Genomic DNA, 27677 nt, shown 5'->3' with positions numbered 1-27677 from the left:
AGAGATCTTGTAGGTGTTTCTCTCTGTCTGAGGGGTTGGAGCAAATGCGGTTGTAACTTAGAGCCTGGCTGTAGACAATGGATCGTGTGGTGTGGTCTGGATGAAAGCTGGAGGCATGTAGGTAAGTATAGCGGTCAGTAGGTTTCTGGTATAGGGTGGTGTTTATGTGACCATCGCTTATTATCACTGTAATGTCCAGGAAGTGGATCTCTTGTGTGGACTGGTCCAGGCTGAGGTTGATGGTGGGATGGAAATTGTTGAAATCATGGTGGAATTCCTCAAGGGCTTCTTTTCCATGGGTCCAGATGATGAAGATGTCATCAATGTAGCGCAAGTAGAGGAGGGGCGTTAGGGGACGAGAGCTGAGGAAGCGTTGTTCTAAGTCAGCCATAAAAATGTTGGCATACTGGGGGGCCATGTGGGTACCCATAGCAGTGCCGCTGACTTGAAGGTATATATTGTCCCCAAATGTGAAATAGTTGTGCGTGAGGACAAAGTCGCAAAGTTCAGCCACCAGGTTTGCCGTGATATTATCGGGGATACTGTTCCTGATGGCTTGTAGTCCATCTTTGTGTGGAATGTTGGTGTAGAGGGCTTCTACATCCATAGTGGCCAGGATGGTGTTTTCTGGAAGATCATTGATGGATTGTAGTTTCCTCAGGAAGTCAGTGGTGTCTTGAAGATAGCTGAGAGTGCTGGTAGCGTAGGGCCTGAGGAGAGAGTCCACATAGCCAGACAATCCTGCTGTCAGGGTGCCAATGCCTGAGATGATGGGGCATCCAGGATTTCCAGGTTTATGGATCTTGGGTTGCAGATAGAATACCCCTGGTCGGGGTTCTAGGGGTATTCTGTGCAGATTTGTTCTTGTGCTTTTTCAGGGAGTTTCCTAAGCAGATGGTGCAGTTTCTTTTGGTAACCCTCAGTGGGATCAGAGGATAATGGCTTGTAGAATGTGGTGTTAGAGAGCTGCCTAGCAGCCTCTTGGTCATATTCCAACCTATTCATGATGACGACAGCACCTCCTTTGTCAGCTTTTTTGATTATGATGTCAGAGTTATTCCTGAGATAGGACAGATTCTTCTGCTGGGCTAAGAGTATAGTCGGATAGATTAACAATATTGTTTGGTGGGTTAAGGGAACCATTGTTGTGGCCCCTTGTGGCATGTAGTAGTTTAGATAGTTTAGTGTCCTTTTTCCTTTGTAGAGAAGCAAAGTGTGTGTTGTAAATGGCTTGTCTAGTTTTTGTAAAGCCCAGCCACGAGGAAGTTTGTGTGGAAGGTTGGTTTTTTATGAGAGAATCCAGTTTTGAGAGCTCATTCTTAATCTTTCCCTGTTTGCAGTCTAGGATGTTGATCAGGTGGTTCCGCAGTGTGGCACAATCTGTCAGCATAGTCTGTGTGGTTCCAAATATTTGCCAGAGTTTGTATGGATAAAGTAGCTATTTTCTTTAGCTCGTGGCAAGATCACATGAAACATACAGGAATCATGCTGCAACAGCAGATCCAATCCATTATTGTTCTAGCCAAATTTTACCTTGAATTTGTAAAAATATTCAATCATGTTATTGAACATGACTGATAAACCATTTCAGTTATACATTGATACGGCTTCTAACCTAGTACAAGCTGTATGGAGACAGAACCCAGGATGGGGAGCTCTTGGGATGCAGTCAGCCATGGTTGTGTCATCCCTTCCTGCATCAATTTTGCTTGGGTTGGGGGTGTGATGTTATGAGTGTAATATAATCTCTCATTGAAGGTGACACAGGGCCAGAAAGAATTAATTAACTCACAGACTGACATGACCCATGTCCAACTTTAAAGACTTGTTAGGAAGATATGTAAATGAATAGAGCTTTGAAATGCAAGCATGCATTGTTAGAGATAGAAGGGGAGATGTTTGCTCAGGTCTTGTGATGTAAGCAAACAAGTCTTGTCTATTACTGTGACGGAGCAGGGAGCAGGGCAGATTTGACCTGGGAATGTTGCAGGGGGGTTGCAGTGGGGATGTGGGACTTCCCTTGAAGGAAGCTACCTGAGCTGTAACCTGAGCCAGGAACGGGGGTGGGGAGAATTAACACCTTCTGCCCGGGAGACTGAACAAAGGAGAGGAGCAGCAGGAGGAGGGGAGTTTAGTTTCGGTTGGGGCTGGGTGGTGCAACGCAGGGAACCCCAGGCTGGGGTCTAAGCTCCCTGAACCTCCCCGAGGGACCTAATTGAGGGGGGGGTCTGGTCGTACCTACACGCTCTGCTTGAGACTGTGTTCCTGTCCTTAAATAAACCTTCTGCTTTACTGGCTGGCTGAGAGTCGCAGTGAATCTCGGGAAGAGGGGTGCAGGGCCCTAACTCCCCCACAATCCGCAACAATTACTATGGTTTTGATTCAAAGATCAAAAAAGGAATATTCACATTTAGGAAGACACTTGAGGGAAATAGTATTATTGTCCAGATGTCTCTTTGAAGGTTGTGGTAATCTGTATCTGAGCTGTTTAATGGATAAATTACCCTGTGCTAATTGCCAGGATGTTTGGGAGAAGGAGAGTTAAGCCTATTGTTTTCTCAGGCCAAGAGGCTGCTGGAAATATATAAAAACCCTGGGACATGATCCTTCTGCATCTCAGATCTGCTTTGAGTTTCAAGAAGGGGAAACCCTAAGCCATAAGAATTGAGCTCTCTAGTAATTGACTAGAGTCACCCTGAATATGGACATCAGGGATTTCCCTACATCCCCCCCTAAATTCCTCCCCCCCATTTTTGTGAATTAGTTACATGCAGTATTGCCAATTTAATGATTGATTGGAAATTTGAATTGAAATTGAAACATTAATACATACTTTAAAAGTATATACAGTGTATGATAAAATACGTGTATCTGAAAATGTATAATAGATTTGAAAAGTATGAACATAGACTAGCTTCCTTATACAGCTGCTGTTTTTATGACAATGTCGGTGCATTCATTTTGGTGATGTTGGCCAAATGATGATTTGTAAGCAAAGTCTTAATGAGCTCTCCCTGACAGCTAGTGATGAGCTGGGACTGAGGGAAAGGCTTCAGGACCAGATTGTATTTACATTCACACCTAATCTACCTAGGTATCCAGCAAACAGAGCTGTGTTGCCCAAGGGATAGATTTTGGCTAGGTTTGGGTTACAAATCACTTGAATGCGGGGTGGGGGTAATGTAATGTTGTTGTTCTTATTGTATGAGTAAAGGGCAGTAGAACTGTACCTAGCCTGTGCTGATTGAGAGCATCATGAGAGAGGGTGGGGACAGGTGTTTTGCTTGATGGTCTGCCTGAGTCACAAGTACTATTTGACCTGCCCCTCTCCACTGTTTAAAGACAGAGCTGATTAGGCTCCATAGATAGTCTTTTGTTTTGTTAAGTGACCACTACAGCTGAAATCACCGATAATCTGGTCTAAGTGGAAGAGACAGGCCCAGTCTGCCCTAGCAGCGAGGTTCCCCCACTAAGAGCTCCGCTGAAATCACCGTGGGCTGGGTGGAACCTCAAGAGACATGGGAGCAAACATGGCTGTGGCATCCTACTTTCTATTTACGCAAGAAATACCACACACTACAAACTGGAGGCCAACGTTAAGTGCATTGTCACTTGTTCATCCTGAAGTTGAACACTGGTTCCGAACAAGACCAGCAAATGCTCACTATCTTTCTGCAAGAAACTCAACTGACTGGCTAGAACAGGGGTCGGCAACCTTTCAGAAGTGGTGTGCCAAGTCTTCATTTATTCACTCTAAAACGGTTTTGCGTGCCAGTAACACATTTTAACGTTTTTAGAAGGTCTCTTTCTAGAAGTCTATAATATATAACTAAACTATTGTTGTATGTAAAGTAAATAAGGATTTTAAAATGTTTAAGAAGCTTCATTTAAAATTAAATTAAAATGCAGAGCCCCCCGGACCGGTGGCCAGGACCCGGGCAGTGTGAGTGCCACTGCAAATCAGCTCGCGTGCCGCCTTTGGCACGCGTGCCATAGGTTGCCTACCCCTGGGCTAGAAGCATATGGTGCAACAGTGAAAGACTCAACAGTTGAAAAAGTGAAGACCTCTCTCAACACATTCAAAAAATTTGCATACATGGCTGATGAATGTACCGATGCAAATGGGCAAGTATTAAGTCAATGTGTATGTTATCTTGATGTCAGGGGTAGGCCAGTAGATGCATTTCTAGATGTTCAAGTTATAGAAGACACATCGGCTGCATCTGTGACAGCCCACATCTTAGAAGGTTAAATGCTTGTCAATTGAACCCCAAACAGATGGCGGCTGCTTGTGCATTTGATGAAGCTGCAAACATCTCTGGAAGACATGGTGGAGTACAATCTTTGCTCAGAGAAAAAAGTGTAACCCTAATCTCTCCTATAAACACTGCAGAGGCCATCTACTCCAACTAGCACTAGTACGAGCTGCAGACTTCAAAAGACATTTAAAAAGCTATAAACTTAATGACTTCATTATATTATTTTTTCAGTAAGAGTCCACAAAGACTGAATATCTTGGAAAATACAGAAGATACACTGGGACTGAAGTTCAAATTAGTCCAACCTGGGAAAACCCACTGGCTTTCTCATGAGCAATCCTTGGCTGTTGTCTTAAAATTACTCCAGCTGTTATTACTGACTTTGGAAAGTATCTACCAAGATGGGATGGATCTAAGTAGTGAGGCTGGTGGATTCCTTTTGCTACTACGTTCAGAGAAGACTATTGCCATTCTCTCTCTCGTAAGTCTTCTATTGAAACCACTTGGGTCATTACACAATGCCATCCAGGCATCCGCTACAACAGTAGTAGATCTTTGTCCAGCAATAGAAGCTACATTTGGATCAATCAGAGAGCTATCCATTGAAAAAGTACTGGAAGAAGCGAAGACTTCAGTCCAGAAGTTGACTAATGAAGGCATTTATATTGAATCCTTAAGTGAAGAGGACAAAAAGTGTTTGTTAAGACAACTGAAAAAGTACACAGGCTTGATTCTTAAAAATCTACAACAGCAACTTCTAGATTCTACTCAACCTCTACGTAGCTTTTACAGATCCCTGTCCTATAAAACACCGACAGTTGAGTGGAGTGAGGCACTACCAGCAATGGGGCTGCCATGTGCTCAGGACGGAACAGAGAATTTGAACACAGAGTGGAATATCATGTGACGAATGAATGAAGATTTGACTTCAACTTCTTTTTTATCATCACTATGGCTCGACCCGATCTCTGTGCTGTTTCCTGGGATGAAAGAAGTAGGAATTCATCTCTTGCTCCTCCCAGTCACAACAGCTACAGTTGAGCGTTCTTTTGCCTCATTGAATAGAATTGTGTGTTCTGAAAGAAGTCGCCTCCTGCCTGATCATGTGAATGAACTAATGAGCCCATCAATTGAAGGAATGGAAGTACTGGACACATGAGAAGCCACCAAACATGAACGCATTGCATTCAAGGAGTTCATTAACAGAGTTGTGCAAAATTATAACAAGAAACCCAAGAAGGACGTAGATGTCGTGCTTCATAGAATGCTTGAGTAGCCAATTTTAATTTGTGTGATTCTTTCAAAACATGAGTTAAATCTAATAAAATGGTCATGAAACAGTTTTCACTTTTTACTATGGTGCCATACAGCCCACCGTCACCCTCACAGTCTCACCCCTCATCAGCCCTGACCCCCCCCCCCCTGTAAATTCAAACACCCCCCTAATTTCAATTCCTGGGGAAAACACTGATGGACATTGGACTAACCTATGGAATATATTCAAGTTGCAGTGGGGGAGGTCTAGGTTGGATATTAGGAAACACTATTTCACTAGGAGGGTGGTGAAGCACTGGAATGGGTTCCCTAGGGAGGTGGTAGAATCTCCTTCCTTAAAAACCTCTAAGGTCAGGCTTGACAAAGCCCTGGCTGGGATGATTTAGTTGGGGATTGGTCCTGCTTTGAACAGGGGGTTGGACTAGATACCTCCTGAGGTCCCTTCCAACCCTGATATTCTAAGATTCTATCACTATTTCTAAAAGAACTTTTGGCAACTACAAACTCACCATCTCAGCTATGGATCTGGCCCTCAGTAATTGAACTCAAGTCTGTCTGTAAATTGATCTTTCAACCAACTCTCTCTCTCTCTCGCTCGCTCGCTTCTTTTTTAATACATTTTAGTTTAGTTAATAAGAATTGGCTATAGCGTGTATTTTGGGTAAGTTATCATTTGACCTGGGTGTGTGGCTGATCCTTTGGGATTGGGAGAACCTTTTCTTTTTATATGATGAGATTTTCAGAATTTATCACCATATGTTTGACGTGTGTGTCTGGACAGAGGCCTGAGGCTGGGCATTTTAAGGGAACTGCGTTGTTTGGACATCTGAGTAACCAGGGAGGTAACACAGAGGCTGTTTGGGGCTGGTTGGTAAATCTCAGTATTGGAATATCCATCAGCGTTTGGGGTTTGTCTGCCCCGGTCTGTTTGCAGTTCACCCTGATTGAGTGACCTCGGCTGGCTCCCACAGGCACCGGTGTCACAGCCGGGCCCCCGCCTGGCCTGGCACAGCCCGACCCCACTCATGGCCGGGCCCCATCTACTTGCTTCTAGCCCGGAGCCCAGAAAACGCCCACGCACCATTAGAAAAATAACTGGCCTTTATTGGGCGTGTGGGGCAGTGTCCCGCAGAGCCCGCCACAGGGCAGGGGCCAGGCCCTGCCAGCATATGCTCCAGCCAGGTGCCAGTGGAACCTTGCCCTCCGTGCCCAGCCCAGCTGGTGCAGAGACAGTGGCAGACACACTCTGGCTTGGCAGGAGAACATAAGAATGGCCCCACTGCCTCCGGCCAAAGGTCCATCTAGCCCAGTATCCTGTCTGCCGACAGTGCCCAGAGTCTCAGTGGACAGAGTCTCAGTTACGTGGAGCCCATGGGTGGAGAGAGCTTGCCAGCCTCACTCTTTGCACCCATCAGTACCTGCCCGCTCCCAGGCAGGGCGGACGCCTGTGGTGGGCAGTGCCCATCGGGCTCCTGCAGCTGGCACTCTCGGATGGCGCGCTGCAGGCTGTCGCTGATCCACAGGGAGTGCTTCTTCAGGCTGCTCTTCTGCTCCCTGCCAGCAGCAGTGCCAGCCAGCGCCAGGAGGAATGTGGGCAGCTGGGAGGGCAGTGTGAAGATGGGCACGGAGCGGAAGAGCTCCGGGATGTCGGACGGCTGGAGGAGATCCTCAAAGCAGGCAACCAGGTACCGGCCCCCAGCCTTGCCAGCCAGGAAATCGGGGAGGATGCAGTTGAGGGAGGCCGAGAAGGCGCTGCACGGATCATCCCGGGGCAGCAGTTCCCCCGGCTTCCAGAGCAGCCACTCCGTGCACCTGGCCACGGCGCCCCTGGAGAACAGCAGGACCACTGTGCCGCCCTCCTGTAGGACCCGCAGCCGCTGGGCATGGAACCACTGCATGGGGCCGATGGCACAGAGCTCGGCCCGGCTCCACAGCTCCACTGACACCGCCAGCTGCAGCCGTGTCAGGGCGCAGGCCAGGGTGCTCACCAGCCGCTCAAAGCCGGCGTGGTCGGGCGAGTAGAGGATCAGGGCGCGCCGGCCCCGCAGCACGCCTGCAGGGACAGAGGGCTGTTAGTGCTAGACAGGCTGCGTACGGCCCAGCAGCCCAGTCACCACCCCCTGCCTGACCCCATGTTCTGGCAGCTCTGCCTGGCAGGGACAGAGCCCTGGGCGCAGGGTGGTGGGGCCCTGCCCCCACCCCAGGCCCAGGTGTGAGGGCCTGCGTTCCCAGCTGCAGCCCCCCAGCCTGGAGAGCTGCGCCGGGGCTCCTGCTCCTCCTCGCTGTCCTGGCCCTGGCCCCCAGGCGCCCTGAGGCTCAGCACCCCACACAGACCTGCCACAGGGCGCCCTCTCCCCAAGCACTCACCCCCAGGGCTATAATCCTCCTTCAGCATCTTCAGCCACCCTGGAAGATGAAAGGGGAGCCATGGTGAGTTAGCGGGTCGGGCCCCGCTCCCGCACCCACCCCAGCAGAGCCAGGCCCTCAGAATCTAGGGTGCAGGGCAGAAATAGGTGGCGCACACTCCAGCTCTGTCTAAGGTACGTGTTAGATCGGGAGGGACACACTCTCCTCACGGTCAGTGCTGCCCCAATGCCCCAGTGTGCTGCTGGGAGCCCTCTGCTCTCAATAGGGGGCGCTCTCCCCAGCAGTCAGTGCTGGCCCCAGTGGGGCACTAGGGGGCGCTGTGCTCTTGGGAGAGGGCTCAGCAGGGGGCGCTCTCCCCAGCAGTCGGTGCTGGCCCCAGTGGGGCACTAGGGGGCGCTGTGCTCTCGGGAGGGGGCTCAGCAGGGGGCGCTCTCCCCAGCAGTCGGTGCTGGCCCCAGTGGGGCACTAGGGGGCGCTGTGCTCTCGGGACGGGGCTCAGCAGGGGGCGCTCTCCCCAGCAGTCGGTGCTGGCCCCAGTGGGGCACTAAGGGGCGCGGTGCTCTCGGGAGGGGGCTCAGCAGGGGGCGCTCTCCCCAGCAGTCAGTGCTGGCCCCAGTGGGGCACTAGGGGGCGCTGTGCTCTCCAGACGCGGCTCAGTAGGGGGCGCTCTCCCCAGCAGTCGGTGCTGGCCCCAGTGGGGCACTAGGGGGTGCTGTGCTCTCCGGACGGGGCTCAGTAGGGGGCGCTCTCCCCAGCAGTCGGTGCTGGCCCCAGTGGGGCACTAGGGGGCGCGGTGCTCTCCGGACGGGGCTCAGTAGGGGGCGCTCTCCCCAGCAGTCGGTGCTGGCCCCAGTGGGGCACTAAGGGGCGCGGTGCTCTCGGGAGGGGGCTCAGCAGGGGGCGCTCTCCCCAGCAGTCAGTGCTGGCCCCAGTGGGGCACTAGGGGGCGCTGTGCTCTCCAGACGCGGCTCAGTAGGGGGCGCTCTCCCCAGCAGTCGGTGCTGGCCCCAGTGGGGCACTAGGGGGTGCTGTGCTCTCCGGACGGGGCTCAGTAGGGGGCGCTCTCCCCAGCAGTCGGTGCTGGCCCCAGTGGGGCACTAGGGGGCGCGGTGCTCTCCGGACGGGGCTCAGTAGGGGGCGCTCTCCCCAGCAGTCGGTGCTGGCCCCAGTGCCCCACACGGCCCCAGGGATCGGTGGAGAAGGGGACTGGGCAGTGCAGGGAGTGGGGAGGGCAGCGTTGTAGTGAAGCCAGGAGGGGGATGGGGGGGGCAGTGCAGCCCGTGGGAAGGGGGGGGGAAGCTCTCACCTTTCAGATTTTCCTTCTTGAGCAGGAGCAGGAGCAGGATGCAGAAGGTGCTGAGGAGAACCCCCATCCAAGCCAGCGCCCAGTGGGCCCGGAGATCTGCCAGGACACAGGGGTTCGGGTTGCCAGGTGTCCCGTATTCACTGCCCCTGCCCTGAGAGCCAGCTCCGCAGCTCCCACCCCAGAGCCCGCACCCCTCCTGCACCCCAACCTCCTGCCCCACCCCAGAGCCCGCACCCTCATCTCCTCCTGCATCCCAACCCCCTACCCCACCCCAGAGCCCGCACCCCTCCTGCACCCCAACCTCCTGCCCCACCGCAGAGCCCGCACCCGTCATCTCCTCCTGCACCCCAACCTCCTGCCCCACCGCAGAGCCCGCACCCGTCATCTCCTCCTGCACCCCAACCCCCTGCCCCAGCCCAGAGCCCACACCCCTCACCTCCTCCTGCACCCCAACCCCCGGCCCCAGCCCAGAGCCCACACCCCTCACCTCCTCCTGCACCCCAACCCCCTGCCCCAGCCCAGAGCCCACACCCCTCACCTCCTCCTGCACCCCAACCCCCCGCCCCACCCCAGAGCCCGCACCCCTCACCTCCTCCTGCACCCCAACCCCCTGCCCCAGCCCAGAGCCCACACCCCTCACCTCCTCCTGCACCCCAACCCCCTGCCCCACCCCAGAGCTCGCACCCCTCATCTCCTCCTGCACCCCAACCCCCCGCCCCACCCCAGAGCCCGCACCCCTCACCTCCTCCTGCACCCCAACCCCCCGCCCCACCCCAGAGCCCGCACCCCTCACCTCCTCCTGCACCCCAACCTCCTGCCCCACCCAAGAGCCAGCACCCCTCATCTCCTCCTGCACCCCAACCCCCCGCCCCACCCCAGAGCCCGCACCCCTCATCTCCTCCTGCACCCCAACCCCCTGCCCCACCCCAGAGCCCGCACCCCTCATCTCCTCCTGCACCCCAACCCCCTGCCCCAGCCCAGAGCCCGCACCCCTCATCTCCTCCTGCACCCCAACCTCCTGCCCCACCCCAGAGCCAGCACCCCTCATCTCCTCCTGCACCCCAACCTCCCGCCCCACCCCAGAGCCCGCACCCCTCATCTCCTCCTGCACCCCAACCCCCCACCTCACCGCAGAGCCCGCACCCCTTACCTCCTCCTGCACCCCAACCCCCTACCCCACCCCAGAGCCCGCACCCCTCACCTCCTCCTGCACCCCAACCCCCTACCCCAGCCCAGAGCCCGCACCCCTCACCTCCTCCTGCACCCCAGCCCCCTGCCCCAGCCCAGAGCCCCCTCCCAAACCCTGAACCATTCATTTCTGACCCCACCCCGGAGTACACTCCCCAGCCGGAGCCCTCACCCCCTCCTGCACCACAACCCCCTGCCCCAGCCAGATGAAAATAAGCAAGGGAGTGAGGGTGGGGGAGAGCAAGAGACAGTGGGGCGGGGTGGAGTGAGCAGGGGTGGGGCGTCGGAGAAGGGGCCAGGCAAGAGTGTTTGGTTTTGTGCGATGAGAAAGTTGGCAACCCTAAGAGGGGCAGGTGGTGCTCAGGGCATGGGGGTCAGAGCTAGGGCCCCTAGTGGCAGCAAATTATCCCAAGGCGGGCTCGAAGGACACCTTTCCCTGCTCTCTTGAGAATCGCCGCGGCCCAGGGAACGCCTGGCCACAGGCTGGCACCTTGCCTCCGGCCCTCCTGTAAGCCCTGCCCCTTCCAGGGAGCTGCACCCCATCCCTCCCTCCCTCCCAATGGAGCCCCCTTCACGAGGCAGGCAGGAAGGCTGGTCCCTGCCCTCTCCCGGTGGGCTGGGGGTCCAGCATCCCCCTCCCCCGCACTGGCGCCCATGGGTCCAGCACCAGTGGCTGAGCGCCAACCGGCATTGTTCAGCTCCAGAGCACAGAGGCCCTGGCTCAATGGGGGCCCCCCCCGTCCTAACATACTCACACTTCTCCAGCGAGCAGGCCCAGCCGGTGCCCACCACGCTGCCCTCCGCACGCCAGACCTGTGGAGACAGCTGCCGGTTACTGACCCATCTACCCCCCTGCGTGTGACAATACCGCTCCCCCACGGCACTGACCTGCACACACTGCTCCGACTGCACATCCCGTCGCAGCTGCTGCTCCAGGGCCCCCACCCCAACTCCCTGCAAAGGAGGCAAAGGATGAGAATGGTACAGGAGCTGCTGGGGCCGCAGCCTGCGGGCAGGGCCTGGGGAGGGGGTCCCTGTGGGCCCTGCCCGGGGTTCCTGCCCTCCATGGAGCCGCAGAGGGCAAGGGGCTCCTCACCATACAGGTGGAGTTGGCCAGTGGAGTGCAGGTGCCTCGCTCCACGGCACAGAGCAAGATGTTCCCCTGTGGGTCCCTGGTCTCCATCAGCAAGAGGTCGGCCGGCTGGCCCCGCAGGGCACCTAGGGCAGAGGAGAGGCTGAGGGGGCACCAGGCTCAGGGGAACCCCAGCCCAGCTGGCTCCCCTTAGAGAAGAGATGGCGTCAGCGTCCCAGCGTGGCACTCACCTTCCTGCAGGCACTGCATGAGCTGGACCTGCCCACCACTCCACACCTGGAGAGACAACAGAGCAACTAGTCTGAGTGAGGGAAAGGTGTGAACGGGGGGGGGGGGGGGGCATAAACCCGGAACAGGGAAGCAGCTCCGAGGGCACCCGGGGAGTCCTGGCCCAGCCCGGAGGGAGTGTGAATGCGGAGCCCCGGCCCTATGGCGCTGCTGGGTGACTGGGGGGTCTTGGCCCAGCCCGGAGGGAGCGTGAATGCGGAGCCCCGGCCCTATGGCGCTGCTGGGCGACTAGGGGGGTCTTGGCCCAGCCCGGAGGGAGCGGGAATGCGGAGCCCCGGCCCTATGGCGCTGCTGGGCGACTGGGGGGTCTTGGCCCAGCCCGGAGGGAGCGGGAATGCGGAGCCCCGACCCTATGGCGCTGCTGGGCGACTGGGGGGTCTTGGCTCAGCCTGGAGGGAGCAGGAATGCGGAGCTCCGGCCCTATAGCGCTGATGGGGGACTGCGGGGTCTTGGCCCAGCCCGGAGGGAGCGGGAATGTGGAACCCCAGCCCTATGGGTCCGCTGGGGGGTCCTGGCCCAGCCCGGAGGGAGCAGGAATGCGGAACCCTGGTCCTAGGGCTTTGCTGGGCGACTCGGGGGTCCTGGCCCAGCCCGGAGGGAGCGGGAATGCGGAGCCCTGGCCCTATGGCTCTGCCAGCTGGTGCCCCCTGCCCAGGGTCTCCTACCTGGACACACAGGTTCGGATGAGGCTGCAACGTGCCAAACTCGTGGAGACCCTGCAGGGAGGAGGGAGGGGCCATGACATGCCAACCCCAGCCCCCGAGCACGCACTGCTCCACCGCGCCTCTGCTCCTGCCCCCGATGCCCATCCCCCACCCCTCCCCTTCCCCAACCTTACCTGACCCATCCCCCCACCTCGCCCTTCCCTCCCCCAAACGACTGCCCCCTTCTCCACCCGCCCCGGCCAGCAGACCCACTCACAGGCACGGTGAGGGCCTGGCGCAGGTGGGGCAGCTCATGGCAGGGCCCGGCGTTCTTCAGCCTCCAGCAGGGCACGAGGTCGGCTGGCACCATGCATGGCGCCGACACGGAGCAGCTCAGCTTCCCCTCAGTGAGATACAGCTTCAGCTGGGCCTGTGCCCACAGCCGGGTCCACGCCGCAGGCTCTGCAACAGCCATGGGGCAAAGGACTCAGCCCGTCCCGGGCACACCCCTCACCCACCCGCCTGCACTTCCCCACTCCCTCTCGCTGCCAGCAGCACCAGCCTGCTCTATGCAGGAGACAGCCTGGCACAGCTCACTACCCTGCCCACTACCTGACCCTGGCCCCCAACACCCGCCCAGAGCCCCCCAACACCCGCCCAGCTCACAGATATAACACCCCTGTCGAGAGCCCCCCAACACCTCAGAGCCCCCCCAACACCTCAGAGCCCCCCCAACACCAGCCCAGCTCACAGATATAACACTCCTGTCGAGAGCCCCCCAACACCTCAGAGCCCCCCAACACCTGCCCAGCTCACAGATATAACACCCCTGTCAAGAGTCCCCCCAACACCTCAGAGCCCCCCCAACACCCGCCCAGCTCACAGATATAACACCCCTGATGAGAGCCCCCCAACACCTGCCCAGCTCACAGACATGACCCCCCCCACACACACACACACGACCCCCCCACCCCCCCCACACACACAGGGCACAGACAACCCAGACCCCCGCAACTCCCCTCCCGGCACACGGACAGGAGCCCAGCCCCCCCTGCACACCCCTCCCCAAGACAGGTGTAGATGACTGTGGCCTAGTTACCCTTAGTGAAGGGGCAGCGGCTGGTCCTGGGGGGATCCGGGATATCTGGCCAGACCTGGGCAAGAATCAGTGAGTGAAAGCACAAAGTGATCCCACCCCACACCCTGAGGACAGCGCCCTCTGCTGGTCCCCCCACTCTGCCCTGGGGAACCCCTGGCCTCCCAGTGCCCCCCACCCTGGGCATAGCACCCCCTGCTCATAGACTCATAGACTTTAAGGTCAGAAGGGACCATTATGATCATCTGGTCTGACCCCCTGCATGCTGCAGGCCATAAAACCGTCCCTACCCCTTCCCTGGACTCTGCTGTTGAAGTCCCCAATCCTGTTTTTAGTGACTTCAATCGGCAGAGACCCTCCTGCTAGAGATCCCTGCCCCATGCTGCGGAGGAAGGCTCCCCACTCCACCCTGGGAAACCCCGGGCTCTCAGTGCCGCCCACCCTGGGGACAGTGCCCCCTGCTGGGCCCCCCCACTCCATCCTGGGGAACCCCTGGGCTCTCAGTGCCTCCTGCTGGGCCCCCCCACTCCACCCTGGGGAACCCCTGGGCTCCCAGTGCCCCCCACCCTGGGGACATCGCCCCCTGCTGCCCCCATAAGTGCCTGCCAAGCGCCAGGCCCCATGGGGAGCAGCTCCCAGCCCAGGCCCTACCTGCAGACAGAGGCAGGGCAGCAGCTGGGCGGAGGGCAGGCTGTAGTTCTGAAGCCCCCTCTGCAGACAGGAACAGAGGAGACATTGGTCACCCGCCACCCAGCCTGGCCACCCCCTCACTGCCGTGCAACTGCCAGTGCCACAAAGTGCCCCCATGGCACAGAGCGGGAAACTGAGGGAAGGGCTCAGCCCAGGCTGCTGGGACAGAACCCAGGAGTCCTGGCTCCCAGCCCCTGGATCTAAGCTCTCGACCCCACTGCCCTCCCATGGAGAGCTACAGGGAATAAAGCCCAGAGTGCCGCTGGGGGCCAGCGTGGAGGTTGTGGGGCTGGGCCACGGGAAGGTCCAGAGGAGTGGGGTGGGGGGATGAAGGGCAGGGGGGGCAGGGTACGAAGTGGATAGGGAAGAGGGGCTCTGGGGCAGGCCCCTCACTCACCTCTATCCTGAGTCCTTTGTCTCGACGTGTCTGGTTCCAATAGAACCACACGATGAAGATCTGCCCCGCGGGCACGTCCTGCAACTGTACCACCACGTGCTCCGGCCCCACGAAGATCTGCACCCTGGGCACTGCCATGGGAGAGCGAGTGAGACCCCAACCCAGTGAGCCCAGCCGCAGAGAGCCCCTGTCCCAGGGACCCCTCACTGCCCCAGGAACCCCCAGCCCACAGAGCCCCACCCCAGGGAACCCTCACTGCCCCAGGGACCCCCAGCCCAGAGAGCCCCACCCCAGGGAACCCTCACTGCCCCAGGGACCCCCAGCCCAGAGAGCCCCTGTCCCAGGGACCCTCCTCCTCACTCACTGCCCCAGCCCTGCCAGGGCCTCAGTGGGTGACCCCCGAGCTCTCTGTGCCCAGCTTCCCCTGGGCAGAAGGGCTGGAACTGACCCAGCTGCCAGGCCCAGGGGGCCACGTGAGATGGCCCCATGGCAATGGGCTGCAGGGGGGTGTCTGGCTCCCACAGATGCTCAGCAAGGGGAGCCCATTAGGGAGTTGGTGACACCTGCATGAATCGGGCGTCACAAGCTCCTACCTTGGCACACCCGGATGGCAGCCCGTGCTGCAGGCCAGGAACAGTCTGGGGAGAAGACAGTGGAGGGGGTCAGCAGGGGCCACAGACCGCTCTGGGGACAGGGGGAGGAGGGGGAAGGGCAGGGAAAGGGGCCCCGGCAGTCATGGGGGGAGGAGCCGGCAGCCATGTTGGGGAGGGAGGGCAGGGAGAGGGGCCAGCAGCAGGTTACCAGTCCTGGAATCCCCCCGCTCCAGGCCTGGGGCTGTTTCACGCTGGCATTGTGGGCAGGCACTCACCGGGCACACGGTGTGTCTGGCTCAGCACCTCCCGGTACCGGGGACTCGTGTAGGACGTGACGTGCAGTTCCCCTTGCAGGGCCGCCTTGAAGCAGTGAAACCACATGGAGCCCTGGGGGAGCAGGGGTCACTCAGGCGAGGGGCCCAGCCCAGCCCCTCCTCCCCCCCGGGGTTACTCAGCCGAGGGGCCCAGCCCAGCCCCTCCTCCCCCCACGGGGTCACTCAGCCGAGGGGGTCCAGCCCAGCCCCTCCCCTCCACCCCAGGGGACCAGGGGTCACTCAGGCGAGGGGCCCAGCCCAGCCCGTCCTCCCCCCCGGGGTCACTCAGCCAAGGGGGTCCAGCCCAGCCCCTCCACCCCAGGGGACCACGGGTCACTCAGCCGAGGGGCCCAGCCCAGCCCCTCCTCCCCCCCAGGGTCATTCAGCTGAGGGGGCCCAGCCCAGCCCAGCCCAGCCCGTCCTCCCCGATGGGGTCACTCAGCCAAGGGGGCCCAGCCCAGCCCCTCCCCCCAAGGGACCAGGGGTCACTCAGCCGAGGGGGCCCAGCCCAGCCCCTCCCTGCCAGGGGACCATGGGTCACTCAGCCGAGGGGGCCCAGCCCAGCCCCCCATCATCTATCCTGGGGCCTGGATGCAACGCCCCTTCAGTCCCCACTGGGGAGCTGAGCGTGTCCCGCAGGGTCTGGGTCAGTCCGTTCTCCCCAAAGCCCCGCAGGGCTGGGCCCCATACCACAGTGCTATTGGGGCGTGCCAAGGCGCGGGGCAGCTGGACTTCGATGGCAACACAGCGAGAGGAGGGGTACGTCCGCACCGAGAGCAGCACCCAGCTCCGCAGGGGCCCTGAGAGAGCAGGGAGCAAAGGGAGCCGTGAGTGGCAGGCGGGGGCCCGGCGGGCAGGGAGAGGGGCACAGGGTCGGTGCTGCCCGCAGGCCCTCACCACTGTCCTGATGCCGCAGGGCGTCCATCCCAGGTCCATCTTGGGTCCCCTCACCTGCCACCTCCTCCTGGGGCCCTGAAACAGAAACAGCCACTCACCAAGCTGTGCCACACAGCCAGTGGGGCAGCGTGTGCCCAGAGCGGGCCCCAGTCAGCCACACTCACACCGCTGGCATCTGGTGCCCAGCCCCAACCCCCCGACCGACTAAGAGCAGATGTGCCTGGCTGGCTCAGCACCCTGCCCCTGGGAGGACAGCCCCAAGCCGCTGGCACACTCACACCTGGGCGGCACAGGACTTGGGCAGAACTGGACTCTGGGGCTGCCTTTCTGCCTGTGACGAAGTGGAGATTTTCCCTTGTTATGTTGTGTGTGAGTCTTACTGTTTTGCATGAATGCTGTGTGTGCCTCACCTGTGTGTCGCACCAATGTCTGGGTGGTGGGAATAAGGGTGTGTGACTTGGGGGGGCTGTGCCAGCTCCCTGCAGGGATGCTATGGCCGCCCCTTCCTAACCTGAGACCCAGGAGGGGGATGCGACCAGGTGACTCTTGGTCTGGGAAGCAGGACAAAGGCCAAAGGAGGAGCAACGGGCAGGGCAGGGCCAGGCAGCTGGAAGCGAGTCGGTCTCAGCTGGCTTGGGGCGCAGGGGGAGGCAGAGCCCTGGCTCTGGGCTCCCCTTCCCCAAAGATGGTCTTGGCTGAAAGTCACTGATTTCTGTGCCAATAAGCTCTGCCCTACGCTGTGATCCTGTCGGCTAATAAAGCTTCTGTTTTACACTGGCTGAGAGTCACGGCTGACTGCGGAGTTGGGGGGCAGGGCCCTCTGGCGGCCCCAGGACCCCGCCCAAGCGGACTCGCTGCGGGAAGCGCACGGTGGGGCAGGGGATGCTGGATGGTCCGAGGTCAGACCCAGGAAGGTGAAGCCGTGTGAGCTTCTTGCCCGGGGACAGTCTGCTCCGAGAGAGGAGGCTCCCCCAGAGTCCTGCCCGGCTTTGTAGGGAGCAGCTCCAGCATCGCCCGGGTCTGTGACATCCCCAACCTGTTCTCACCCAGCACAGCCAGCTGCAGGTTGATCTGCACGCAGGGGAAGCAGTCAGATGCCGCTGCGCAGTGCAGCACAGACTCCATCGTCATTTGGGTTGGCACCAGAACTGGACCAGAGGCCAGCCCCACGGCCCCAGGGCTGCACAACACATCGTCCTCTGCAGAGGAGACAGAAAACCATTTATTCTGACACATCCCACCCCACAACATGAACAGACCTGGCACCGGGCATTCTGCCCCCAGCGGGCGTGGGGGGGATGGCTGGGCACCAGGTGCTCTGCCCCCCCAGCGGGCATGGGGGCTGTCACAACGTGGGGATTGTCTGTAACACTTTTATGAACTGTGTGACTGTGCCCAGCCCCTTGGCATCACTGCCCCGCAGGTGCAGAAAGATAAAAATGCTGCTCCTCGGGCACTGCAGGAGATGGGAGGGTAGCTGGCTAGGGCATAGGAACGGGGCGTCACGGACTAGCTGGCACCGACCCATAACCACAGAGGACTGGAAAAGACCAGGGGAGCTCCACAGCCTGAATGAGGGAGAGCTGCCAGTGGGACGCTCCGGAGGCTGGACACACGAACTCAGGGGTTGGCAGCAGGCCAGTGGGAAGAACTGGGCTCCCAGAGACATGGGTCTTTTACTTGGGACCAGTCATAGAATCATAGAATATCAGAGTTGGAAGGGACCTCAGGAGGTCATCTAGTCCAACCCCCTGCTCAAAGCAGGACCAATCCCCAGCTAAATCATCCCAGCCAGGGCTTTGTCAAGCCTGACCTTAAAAACCTCTAAGGAAGGAGATTCCACCACCTCCCTAGGTAACCCATTCCATTGCTTCACTACCCTCCTAGTGAAACAGTGTTTCCTAATATCCAATCTAAACCTCCCCCACTGCAACTTGAGACCATTACTCCTTGCTCTGTCATCTGGTACCACTGAGAACAGTCCAGGACCATCCTCTTTGGAACCCCCTTTCAGATAGTTGAAAGCGGCTATCAAATCCCCCCTCATTCTTCTCTTCTACAGACTAAACAATCCCAGTCCCCTCAGCCTCTCCTCATAAGTCATGTGCTCCAGCCCCCTAATCATTTCTGTTGGCTTCTGCTGGACTCTTTCCAATTTTTCCACATCCTTCTTGTAGTGTGGGGCCCAAAACTGGACACAGTACTCCAGATGAGGCCTCACCAATGCCGAAGAGAAGGGAATGATCACGTCCCTCGATCTGCTGGCAATGCCCCTACTTATACAGCCCAAAATGCCATTAGCCTTCTTGGCAACAAGAGCACACTGTCGACTCATATCTAGCTTCTCATCCACTCTAACCCCTAGGTCCTTTTCTGCAGAACTGCTACCTAGCCATTCGGTCCCTAGTCTGTAACAGTGCATGGGATTCTTCCATCCTAAGTGCAGGACTCTGCACTTGTCCTTGTTGAACCTCATCAGGTTTCTTTGGGCCCAATCCTCTAATTTGTCTAGGTCCCTCTGTATCCTATCCCTACCTTCCAGCATATCTACCACTCCTCCCAGTTTAGTGTCATCTGCAAACTTGCTGAGGGTGCAGTCCACGCCATCCTCCAGATCATTAACGAAGATATTGAACAAAACCGGCCCCAGGACCGACCCTTGGGGCACTCCGCTTGATACCAGCTGCCAACTAGACATGGAGCCGTTGATCACTACCCGTTGAGCCCGACGATCTAGCCAGCTTTCTATCCATCTTATAGTCCATTCATCCAGCCCATATTTCTTTAACTTGCTGGCAAGAATACTGTGGGAGACCGTATCAAAAGCTTTGCTAAAGACAAGAAATAACACATCCACTGCTCTCCCCTCATCCACAGAGCCAGTTATCTTGTCATAGAAGGCAATTAGGTTAGTCAGGCATGACTTGCCCTTGGTGAATCCATGCTGACTGTTCCTGATCACTTTCCTCTCCTCTAAGTGCTTCAGAACTGATTCCTTGAGGACCTGCTCCATGATTTTTCCAGGAACTGAGGTGAGGCTGACTGGCCTGTAGTTCCCCGGATCCTCCTCCTTCCCTTTTTTAAAGATGGGCACTACATTAGCCTTTTTCCAGTCATCCGGGACCTCCCCCAATCGCCATGAATTTTCAAAGATAATGGCCAATGGCTCTGCAATCTCATCCGCGAACTCCTTTAGCCCCCTTGGATGCAGCGCATCCGGCCCCAGGGACTCTGAGACACAGGGACAGACACAGAAAGGAAACCAAGCGTCTTCCCGCAGCAGCCTGGCACCTGGGTGCCCTGGGCTCTGGCTGCCCCTTTGCTGCTCTCTGCTGAGCCAGGACTGGAACCCGGCACCGTCTGCGTGGCACAGGGGGACGCTCCAAGCAGGGGCTCGCTCAGTGGCCTGGCTGGGTAGAGCTCCCAGGGGGTGGCAAGGGCTGCAGCCCGGAGGCTTGGGCTCAGAGCCATTGTTGCCCTTGTTGAAGAGTGTGACCCCTTGGGGGTCTGGCACACTGAAGGGGTAACCCTGGTGCCCAGGCCGGGACATGACCCAGCCCGTCACCCATATGGCTGCCGAGACCACGGGAACTAGCCAGCTGGCATCCAACAAGGGAGAGCAATGGGAGGAAAATGGCCTGTGGCTAACACCACTGCTAGCTTTTCCTCTGCCTGCCCCTGGAGTCCCCGCCAGACAGGCGTCCTCACGCCGGGGGTTGGCAGGGGGACTTGCCAGCCCGAGAGGCGTCAGGTGTGGAGTCCCTCGGGAAGCAGGGAAGCACTGCTGGAGGAAGTGGCTCACTGCGTGGCCTCCAAGGGCACGCAGACTTCATGGGCAGGACGCACCTGGAGCCATCTGGACGGAGATGCTGGCTAACCCCAGACCGCTACAGCAGCACCAAAGGAGGAAGGAGACCTGGCCGCTGGCCCCCTCGGGCAGTACCCAGTGCTCCTCCCCCCCACGCAGGTGCCCCCCATCCCAGCAAGAGGAGGGGAGGTGCAGGCCGCAGTGGCCGAGGAGCGGGAGGCTCCAGTGCCCCAAAGAGGAGGATGCGCAGGGTGCCGGAGGCCAGGGAACAGAGGCATCCATCTGCCCCAGGAGCTGCACTCCCTGCCTGTCACGGAAAGTCACCAAGGCTCATCCGTCCCTCTGGCCACCACCCCGTGCTGCTCACCCCTGTGAGCACCGCCGCTCCCCGGCCTGCCCCTCGGCAGAGCAGCAGCCCCTGCAGAGCTCTGGGAGCGAGGGCCAAGGGCAGAGGCAGCGCTCGCGGCAAGCTCCGGCTGAGGGCCAGGACCCAGGCAGGGCGCTGGCGGGGAGTGCACAGCTGTGGAGAGCTTTCCCTAAGCATGGGGTGCTGGCCTGGGCACAAAGGCTGCTGGGAAGAGACAGGATCCACCTGACCAAGATGGGGAAGAGCATCTTCATGCACCAACTCCCCAACCTAGCGAGTGGGGCTTTAAAGTAGGTTCGAAGGTGCAGTGACAAACGCCCACAGGCAGTATAGAAAGGCCTGAGCAGAGAGCTGGATCCTGAGGGGGGGAGGGACGTGGAAAGTCCAGTAGGGTCAGACCAGCACTGGGGGGGCTCAACATCTCAGCGTCTGCACGCTAAGGCAAGGGGTACGGGGAAGAACTGGACGTAGCAGCACATCAGCGACATTGTGCCTTAACTGGCCCCACAGAGGGGTCCTTGGGGGGATAAATCTCTGGACAGGACACTGGCACAGAGGGGCACAGCTCGCTCAGGAAGGAGAGGCAGGATAGAGAGGGAGGAGGGGTCTACACTTGTTCTGGGGTCCAGACGGAGGTGACAGGCAGGCTGGTTGAAAGTCTCCAAGTAAAGACAAAAGGGGTAAAAAAGAGGGTGGACATCATAACAGGGGTCTCCTCTAGCCCACCAAAGCACATTTCTAGAACTAACAACAGAAACACCATTCCTGGTAGTAATGGGGGACTTCAGGTCCCCAGACAGCTGCTGGAAAAGTCAAACTTTCCAGTAAGTTCTTGGAATGCATTGAGGACAACCTTTTGTTCTGGAAAGTGGAGAAAGTAACCCGGGGGCAGCCACTTTAGACGGGATTCTGACTAACAGGGAGGAATGGTAGCGAATCGGTAGGTCAGGGCCCATAGGGAAATCAAAGGAATAAAGGAGTTCAGGAGAGGCACAAACACACAATTACAAGCTATCCCGATGTGAAGGAAAGGGTAGGAAGAGTATTCAGAGGCCAGTATGACTCCATCAGGAGTCTTTAATGACCTGACAATCAAAAAGGAATTCGATACCTGGAAAGATACTGGAACAAATGATTAAATGATCAATTTGTAAGCACCTAGAGGATAATTGGATTATAAGGAATAGCCAGCATGGATCTATCAAGGACAACTCATGCCAAACCAACCTAATTTCCTTCTCGGACAGGGTTACTGGCTTAGCGAATGGGGGGAAGGTGTAGATATGGTGTATCTTGATTTTAGTCAAGCTTTTGACACAGTCCCACATGGCAGCTTCCTGAGCAAACTAAGGGAATGTGGGCTAGAGCAGGGGTTTTCAAACTTTTTTCATTTGTAGACCTCTAAAAAATGTCAAATGGAAGTGCAGACCCCTTTGGAAATGTTAGACAGTCTGCAGACCCCCAGGGGTCCGCAGACCACAGGTTGAAAACCACTGGACTAGATGAAAATATAAGGTGCACAACTGGTTGAAAGCCTGTACTCAGAGTAGTTATCAATGGTTTGCTGTCAAACTGGAAGGCTGTATCTAGTAAGAACATAAGAACAGCCACACTGGGTCAGACCAAAGGTCCATCTAGCCCAGTATCCTGTCTGCCGACAGTGGCCAATGCCAGGTGCCCCAGAGGGAATGAATATAACAGGCAATGGTCAAGTGATCCATCCCCTGTCGCTCATTCACAGCTTCTGGCAAACAGAGGCTAGGGGCACCCTCCCTGCCCATCCTGGCTAATAACCATTGATGGACCTATCCTCCCTGAACTTGTCTAGTTCTTTTTTTAACTAGTGGGGCCCATCAGGGTCAGGCCTGGGTCCAGTACTAGTCAATATTTTCATTAATGACTTGGATAATGGAGTGGAAGGTATGCTTATAAAATCTGCAGGTGACACCAAGCTGGGAGGGGTTGCAAGCCCTTTAGAGGGCAGAATTAGAATTCAAACTGACCTTGGAAACATGGAGAATTGGTCTGAATTCAAAAGATTAAATTCAATAAAGTGCAAAGCACTTCACTTAGGAAGGAAAAATCAAATGCACAACTACAAAATGGAGAATAACTGGCTAGGGGTAGTACTGCTGAGAAGGATCTGGGGGTTATAGAGTATCACCAATTGAATATGAGTCAACAATGGGATGCCTTTGTGGAAAAGGTTAGTATCATTCTGGGGTGTATTAACAGGAGTGTCATATGTCAGACACGGGAGGTGATTGCCGAGCAGAGCGGGACACTGGTGAGGCCTCAGCGGGGGGTCGTGTCCAGGTCTGGGGGCCGCACCGTAGGGCAGATGTGGACAAACTAGAGAGAATCCAGGGGAAAGCAACACAAACGATGAAAGGTTTAGAAAACCTGCCCTGTGAGGAAAGGGTTAAACCCAGGGCCTGTTTAGCCTGGAGAGCCGAGGACTGAGGGGGACCTGAGAACAGTCTTCACAGGACGGGGATCAATGGTTCTCCATGGCCACGGAAGGCAGGACAAGAAGCGACGGGCTCAGTCTGTGGCCAGGGAGATCCCAGGTAGCTATTCGGAAACCCTTTCTCCCTCTCAGGGGAGCTACACTGTGCAACAGGCTTCCAGGGGAGGCTGTGGGATCCCCATCACTGGAGGGTTTCGAGCACAGGTGGGTTGGACAAACCCCCGCCAGGGATGGTCCAGGGTTACATGGCCCTGCCCCAGCGCAGGGGCTGGACTTCACTAGTTGCCCTTTCCAGGTCCCTTCCAGCCCCACTTTTCTCTGATTTCTATTAACTCTGTGACAGGGCACGGCTGGGCACCGGGAACCCTCAGCCCCATTGAGCGGGAGGTTTCCACTGTGCTTGTTGGACAGGCTGTGGGAGCCTAGTGAGCCTGGGGACCCAGACACCAGGGTCATGTGCCCCAAGCCCCGTCTGTGGAGAGAGCGTGGCCAGACCCCTGCTGTGGGGGGAGGGGGGATTCCACCTGCCCACCCACCCACCCACGCTTCCCCAGAAATGGCGCTGCAGCCGCCTCTCGGACAAAGCAATATGGCACTTACCCAGCAGCCGGCAGGACAGGCCCTGCAGGAGAAAAAGGGAAAGATCAGGGAGAAGCCAGGTCCTCCCCATTCACATGCTGCCCCCACTGCATGGAGCCCCCCACAACCAGCGCCCTGCCCCCACAGCGCCCCTGCTGGGAGCCCCCCCACAGCCAGCACCCTGATCCACCCCCACAGCGCCCCCTGCTGGGAGCCCCCCCACCGCCAGCGCTCTGCCCCGCCCCCACAGCGCCCCCTGCTGGGAGCTCCCCCACAGCCAGCGCCCTGCCCCGCTCCCACAGCCAGCACCCTACCCCGCCCCCACAGCGCCCCCTACTGGGAGCCCCCCCACAGCCAGCACCCTGCTCCACCCCCACAGCGCCCCCTGCTGGGAGCCCCCCCACCGCCAGCGCTCTGCCCCGCCCCCACAGCCAGCACCCTGCTGGGAGCCCCCCCACAGCCAGCGCCCTGCCTCGCCCCCACAGCCAGCACCCTACCCCGCCCCCACAGCGCCCCCTACTGGGAGCCCCCCCACCGCCAGCGCTCTGCCCCGCCCCCACAGCCAGCACCCTACCCCGCCCCCACAGCGCCCCCTGCTGGGAGTCCCCCCACAGCCAGCGCTCTGCCCCGCTCCCACAGCCAGCACCCTACCCCGCCCCCACAGCGCCCCCTACTGGGAGCCCCCCCACAGCCAGTGCTCTGCCCCGCCCCCACAGCGCCCCCTGCTCGGAGCCCCCCCACAGCCAGCACCCTGCTCCACCCCCACAGCGCCCCCTGCTGGGAGTCCCCCCACAGCCAGCACCCTACCCCGCCCCCACAGCGCCCCCTGCTGGGAGACCCCCCCATCCAGCGCCCTGCCCCACCCCCACAGCGCCCCCTGCTGGGAGCCCCCCCACAGCCAGCGCTCTGCCCCACCCCCACAGCGCCCCCTCTGGGAGAGCCCAGGGCTGCATTAGCCAGGCCCCCCCAGGCCTCCCTCATTCCAGCAGTGGCTCTAGGCGACACAGCCCTCCTGGGCTCTCTGTGCCCGGCTCTGTGGGGGGCCAGACCGGGGGTCAGCGTCGCCCATGCTGTGTAATGCAACAGAGCAGGGCACCAAGTCCAGTGGGGGGATTAGTGGCAGCCTGAGCCCCACGGCCCAGCCCTGGCCCAGCCCCGCTGGCTCTCTCCTGGCTGCAAGCAGGGTGCTGCAGCCCAGAGCCCGGCTCCTCACCCCATGGGGCCGGGCGCCCGGCCAGCCCTGCGCCTGCTGGCCCCGTCTCCATGGCCACAAGCACCAGGCCGGGGTTTATGGCCTCAGTACACAGAGCTGCCAGGCCTGACTGGTTTGTTAGCTGAGCAAACAGCAGCGCCAAGGCCCACACCCAGCTCTCCCTGTCTGGCGCAGGGCCTACTCCACAGCCCTGTGTCAGCGGCCCACCCTCCCTGCCAGTCCCCAGTACCGCGGGAAGTTGCCCCCCTCCAGCGACGATGGGGGGACTGGGCCCCCATCACACTCATCACCTGCTCAGAGAGGCTGAAGGGGCTCCCCCAGGGCCGAGACCTGCAGTGCCCCCCCCCTCCAGTTCCACCCACGCCAGGCCCCTACACCTCCCCGCCTCCTTCCCCCCCGCGCTCTCCCATTGCCCCGTGCCCCCCATCTCATGACCCAGCCCAGGGCTGAGCGATCCTGCCACTCTCACCACAGCGGGAGGGCAAGGGGGAGGCGTTCACAGGGCGTTTCTCTTGGCAGGTGGTTTGGGGGTGAATTGGCTCTGGGTACCCCCAGCACAGGCCAGCCCCAGGGCAGAGCCTGTCCCACCCCAGTCCCCAAACCCTTGGCACCAGCTGGTGGGACACAGACCCACTCAACCCATTTGCTACTAAGGTATCTGTCCCCAGGCAGGGCACCCCCCTGGGAATTGCCTTTCCCTGCCCCCCTCCTGCCAGGAGAGGGACCCTCTGTGGCAGCCTCCTAGCCAGGGGCTGGATTGGGGCATGGGTGGAGCAGGGGAGCCCAAGGCCATGCCAGGCAGGTGGGCCGGTTACCAGCATAAACAGAGACCCCTGCAGGGCTTGAGGCTGGGGTGTTGTCAGGGGGGAGCACCACTATCTTTACTCAACAGCCCCCAACCCGCCTGCACCCCATCAATGGCCCCCCACAGCAGAGCCCCTCCTGAGCGGCAGTGGGGAGCCCCGATCCCAGCTCATACACACCTGGGAGCAGTTGACAGAGTCCGGGTGGGCAGGGAGCCCTGCTCTGGACAGGAGCAGGAGAAAGAGCCCTAACCCCGCAGCCAGCATCTCCTGGACCTGCAGGGTCAGAGCCAGCACCAGGGGCTGTTCCTGCCAGCCATGAGTGGCCCCAGCGGGGAGCCCCTTCCCCTTGCAGAAGCCAGCACCCAGCTCAGGCCTCCCTTCGGGCCAAGCTGCAGCGACAGCGCCCAGGTCCTGAGTCCTCCAGGGAGTAGCCAGTCCCCACGACCAGGGCGCCTGACTCAGGGCTTCCCACTCAGCCCCCAGCCCCAGCCAGGCACGGTGCAGAGGGGGTTGGCATAGCCAGCACAGCCCTGGGGTCCCAGCTGGCTGAACTCAGCTCAGTGCTCTGGTCTGGTCTGTGCTGTGCTGCTCTGCGCACCGCCCCAGTCCCAGTCCCAGCCCTACCCTCTGCCTCGCCTCCCCTCCCCTCCCAGAGCCTCAGGCTGCCAGGCAAAGGGCAGGTGGGTTCAAGCCCAGCTCCCTGCTGCTGCTCCCACACACCTGGGTCCTAGTGCAGGTGCCAGGCGCAGGGCGGGGCCAGCCAGGTTCACACAGGCCGGATTGGGTTCATGGGTAACCTGGCCTGGGTTTAGGGGTGGCGGGGGGAGGAACAATATCTCTTATCTGCTCTGCCTCTGTGGTGAGGGAGAGAAGCTTCGGAGCTGCACAGAGCTCTTCCTCAGGGCTGGGAGAGGGGCTGGGGGGTCCTAGCTACACAAGGGGAAAGGGATTGTTTGTCTTAAGCAGTTCCCACGGATTTCCAGGGCCCATTCCAGGGAAGCAGCGGGTTAACTTCAGCCCTCCCGCCCCCCAGTCACAGGGGGAGGAAGCGGGAAAGCAGCTGGGGGCGGTTGTTAGTGGGTTACAGACTGTCGTAATAAGCAGAGTCATTTGTAACCCTTGGTTTTGGGATAATTGCAACCTCCTGTCCTTCTGAGCTCTCACTTCCTGCAGCCCTGCGAGGGGGGAGGGTTACTGGAGGGGGCATGGCCTCAGTGCTTTTGAATGATCAGAAGTTTCAGACCCGGACACTAAATAAGAGTCCCAAGTGGATGCTCCCCTGTGGTATTTTGATGTCCTAGCAACCCCTAGCCATTTTCAGAGGTACCCCAAAGCCCTGCATTGCTACCAAAGCTGTGTTAGGGAGGGGGCAGGGAGAGGCCAGTACCTGAGTCCCACTGTCTGTGCTTCCAATGGCTCCCCCGTGCGCCTGTCTCCCTGCACAGCAGTGCCCTGCGAATGCTTCGAGCACAGAGGCCCAACCCTGCATGCAGCCACAGACCCCCCAGAACAACAGCATCGGGTCAAGTCATCTCACACTCAGGCTGCTGAACTTGTGACCGGTCTCCCTCCACCTCTGAATCTGGTGTCGGTGCTCGCTGAGGTCCCACGTCAGAGGTTCCCGAGGCTGCTGGAGCCTGTAGAACCGCAGTGCTTCACTACAGCAGCCGTATCCGTGCGGCTGAGGAAGCTCTTTAGCTCCCTCCTATCTGTGGGTAGCAGAGGCCTGCTCTGGGCGACACAGAGCAACGTGCGCCGCCGTGCATCGCCCTAGACGTGCAAGTGTCTACACTGGAACTAGTTGTCCCCCCGCCCCCAATGGACGGGCCGCATTACGCCACCAGGGTAACACCAGCTCCCGAGTGGCGCTGAGCCGCACTCGATGTACCGAGGCTGACGTCGCACAAGTGCAGACACTGCGTTACCTATGTCAACCCTGACAGGCCTCCAGCAGCTGTCCCACAATGCCCCACGCTGACCGTTCTGGTCACAACTGTGATTGCCACTGCCCATGGAGCCCCCCTGGC

At 59.1% G+C, this 27677-nt stretch overlaps 1 protein-coding gene across 2 annotated transcripts; it reads right to left on the bottom strand.

Moving 5' to 3' along the window:
• Nucleotides 1-5515: 5515 nt before the first annotated feature.
• IL17RC (interleukin 17 receptor C) lies at nucleotides 5516-26247 on the bottom strand. 2 transcript variants are annotated; one of them, XM_054035984.1, is made up of 19 exons: nucleotides 25828-26247; nucleotides 23653-23674; nucleotides 17454-17606; nucleotides 16408-16482; nucleotides 16201-16310; nucleotides 15472-15583; nucleotides 15197-15241; nucleotides 14604-14734; nucleotides 14168-14227; nucleotides 13520-13574; nucleotides 12698-12882; nucleotides 12442-12492; nucleotides 11719-11764; nucleotides 11492-11613; nucleotides 11284-11349; nucleotides 11151-11208; nucleotides 9208-9303; nucleotides 7902-7940; nucleotides 5516-7587 (listed from the first exon to the last, which is right to left on the bottom strand). In XM_054035984.1, the coding sequence occupies exons 1-19, from the start codon at nucleotides 25912-25914 to the stop codon at nucleotides 6893-6895; spliced, it is 2208 nt and encodes a 735-aa protein (XP_053891959.1). In that variant the 5' UTR covers nucleotides 25915-26247; the 3' UTR covers nucleotides 5516-6892. The 2 variants fall into 2 exon arrangements, with proteins under 2 accessions (XP_053891959.1, XP_053891957.1); XM_054035982.1 differs by having other exon boundaries at nucleotides 11151-11349.
• Nucleotides 26248-27677: the final 1430 nt, after the last annotated feature.

This window comes from Malaclemys terrapin, chromosome 7, assembly GCF_027887155.1.
Source record: "Malaclemys terrapin pileata isolate rMalTer1 chromosome 7, rMalTer1.hap1, whole genome shotgun sequence".
In the NCBI taxonomy this organism is placed as follows: domain Eukaryota; kingdom Metazoa; phylum Chordata; order Testudines; family Emydidae; genus Malaclemys; species Malaclemys terrapin.
Note: the sequence above shows the minus strand (reverse complement) of the source record. Positions and strands in the feature narration are given on the sequence as shown.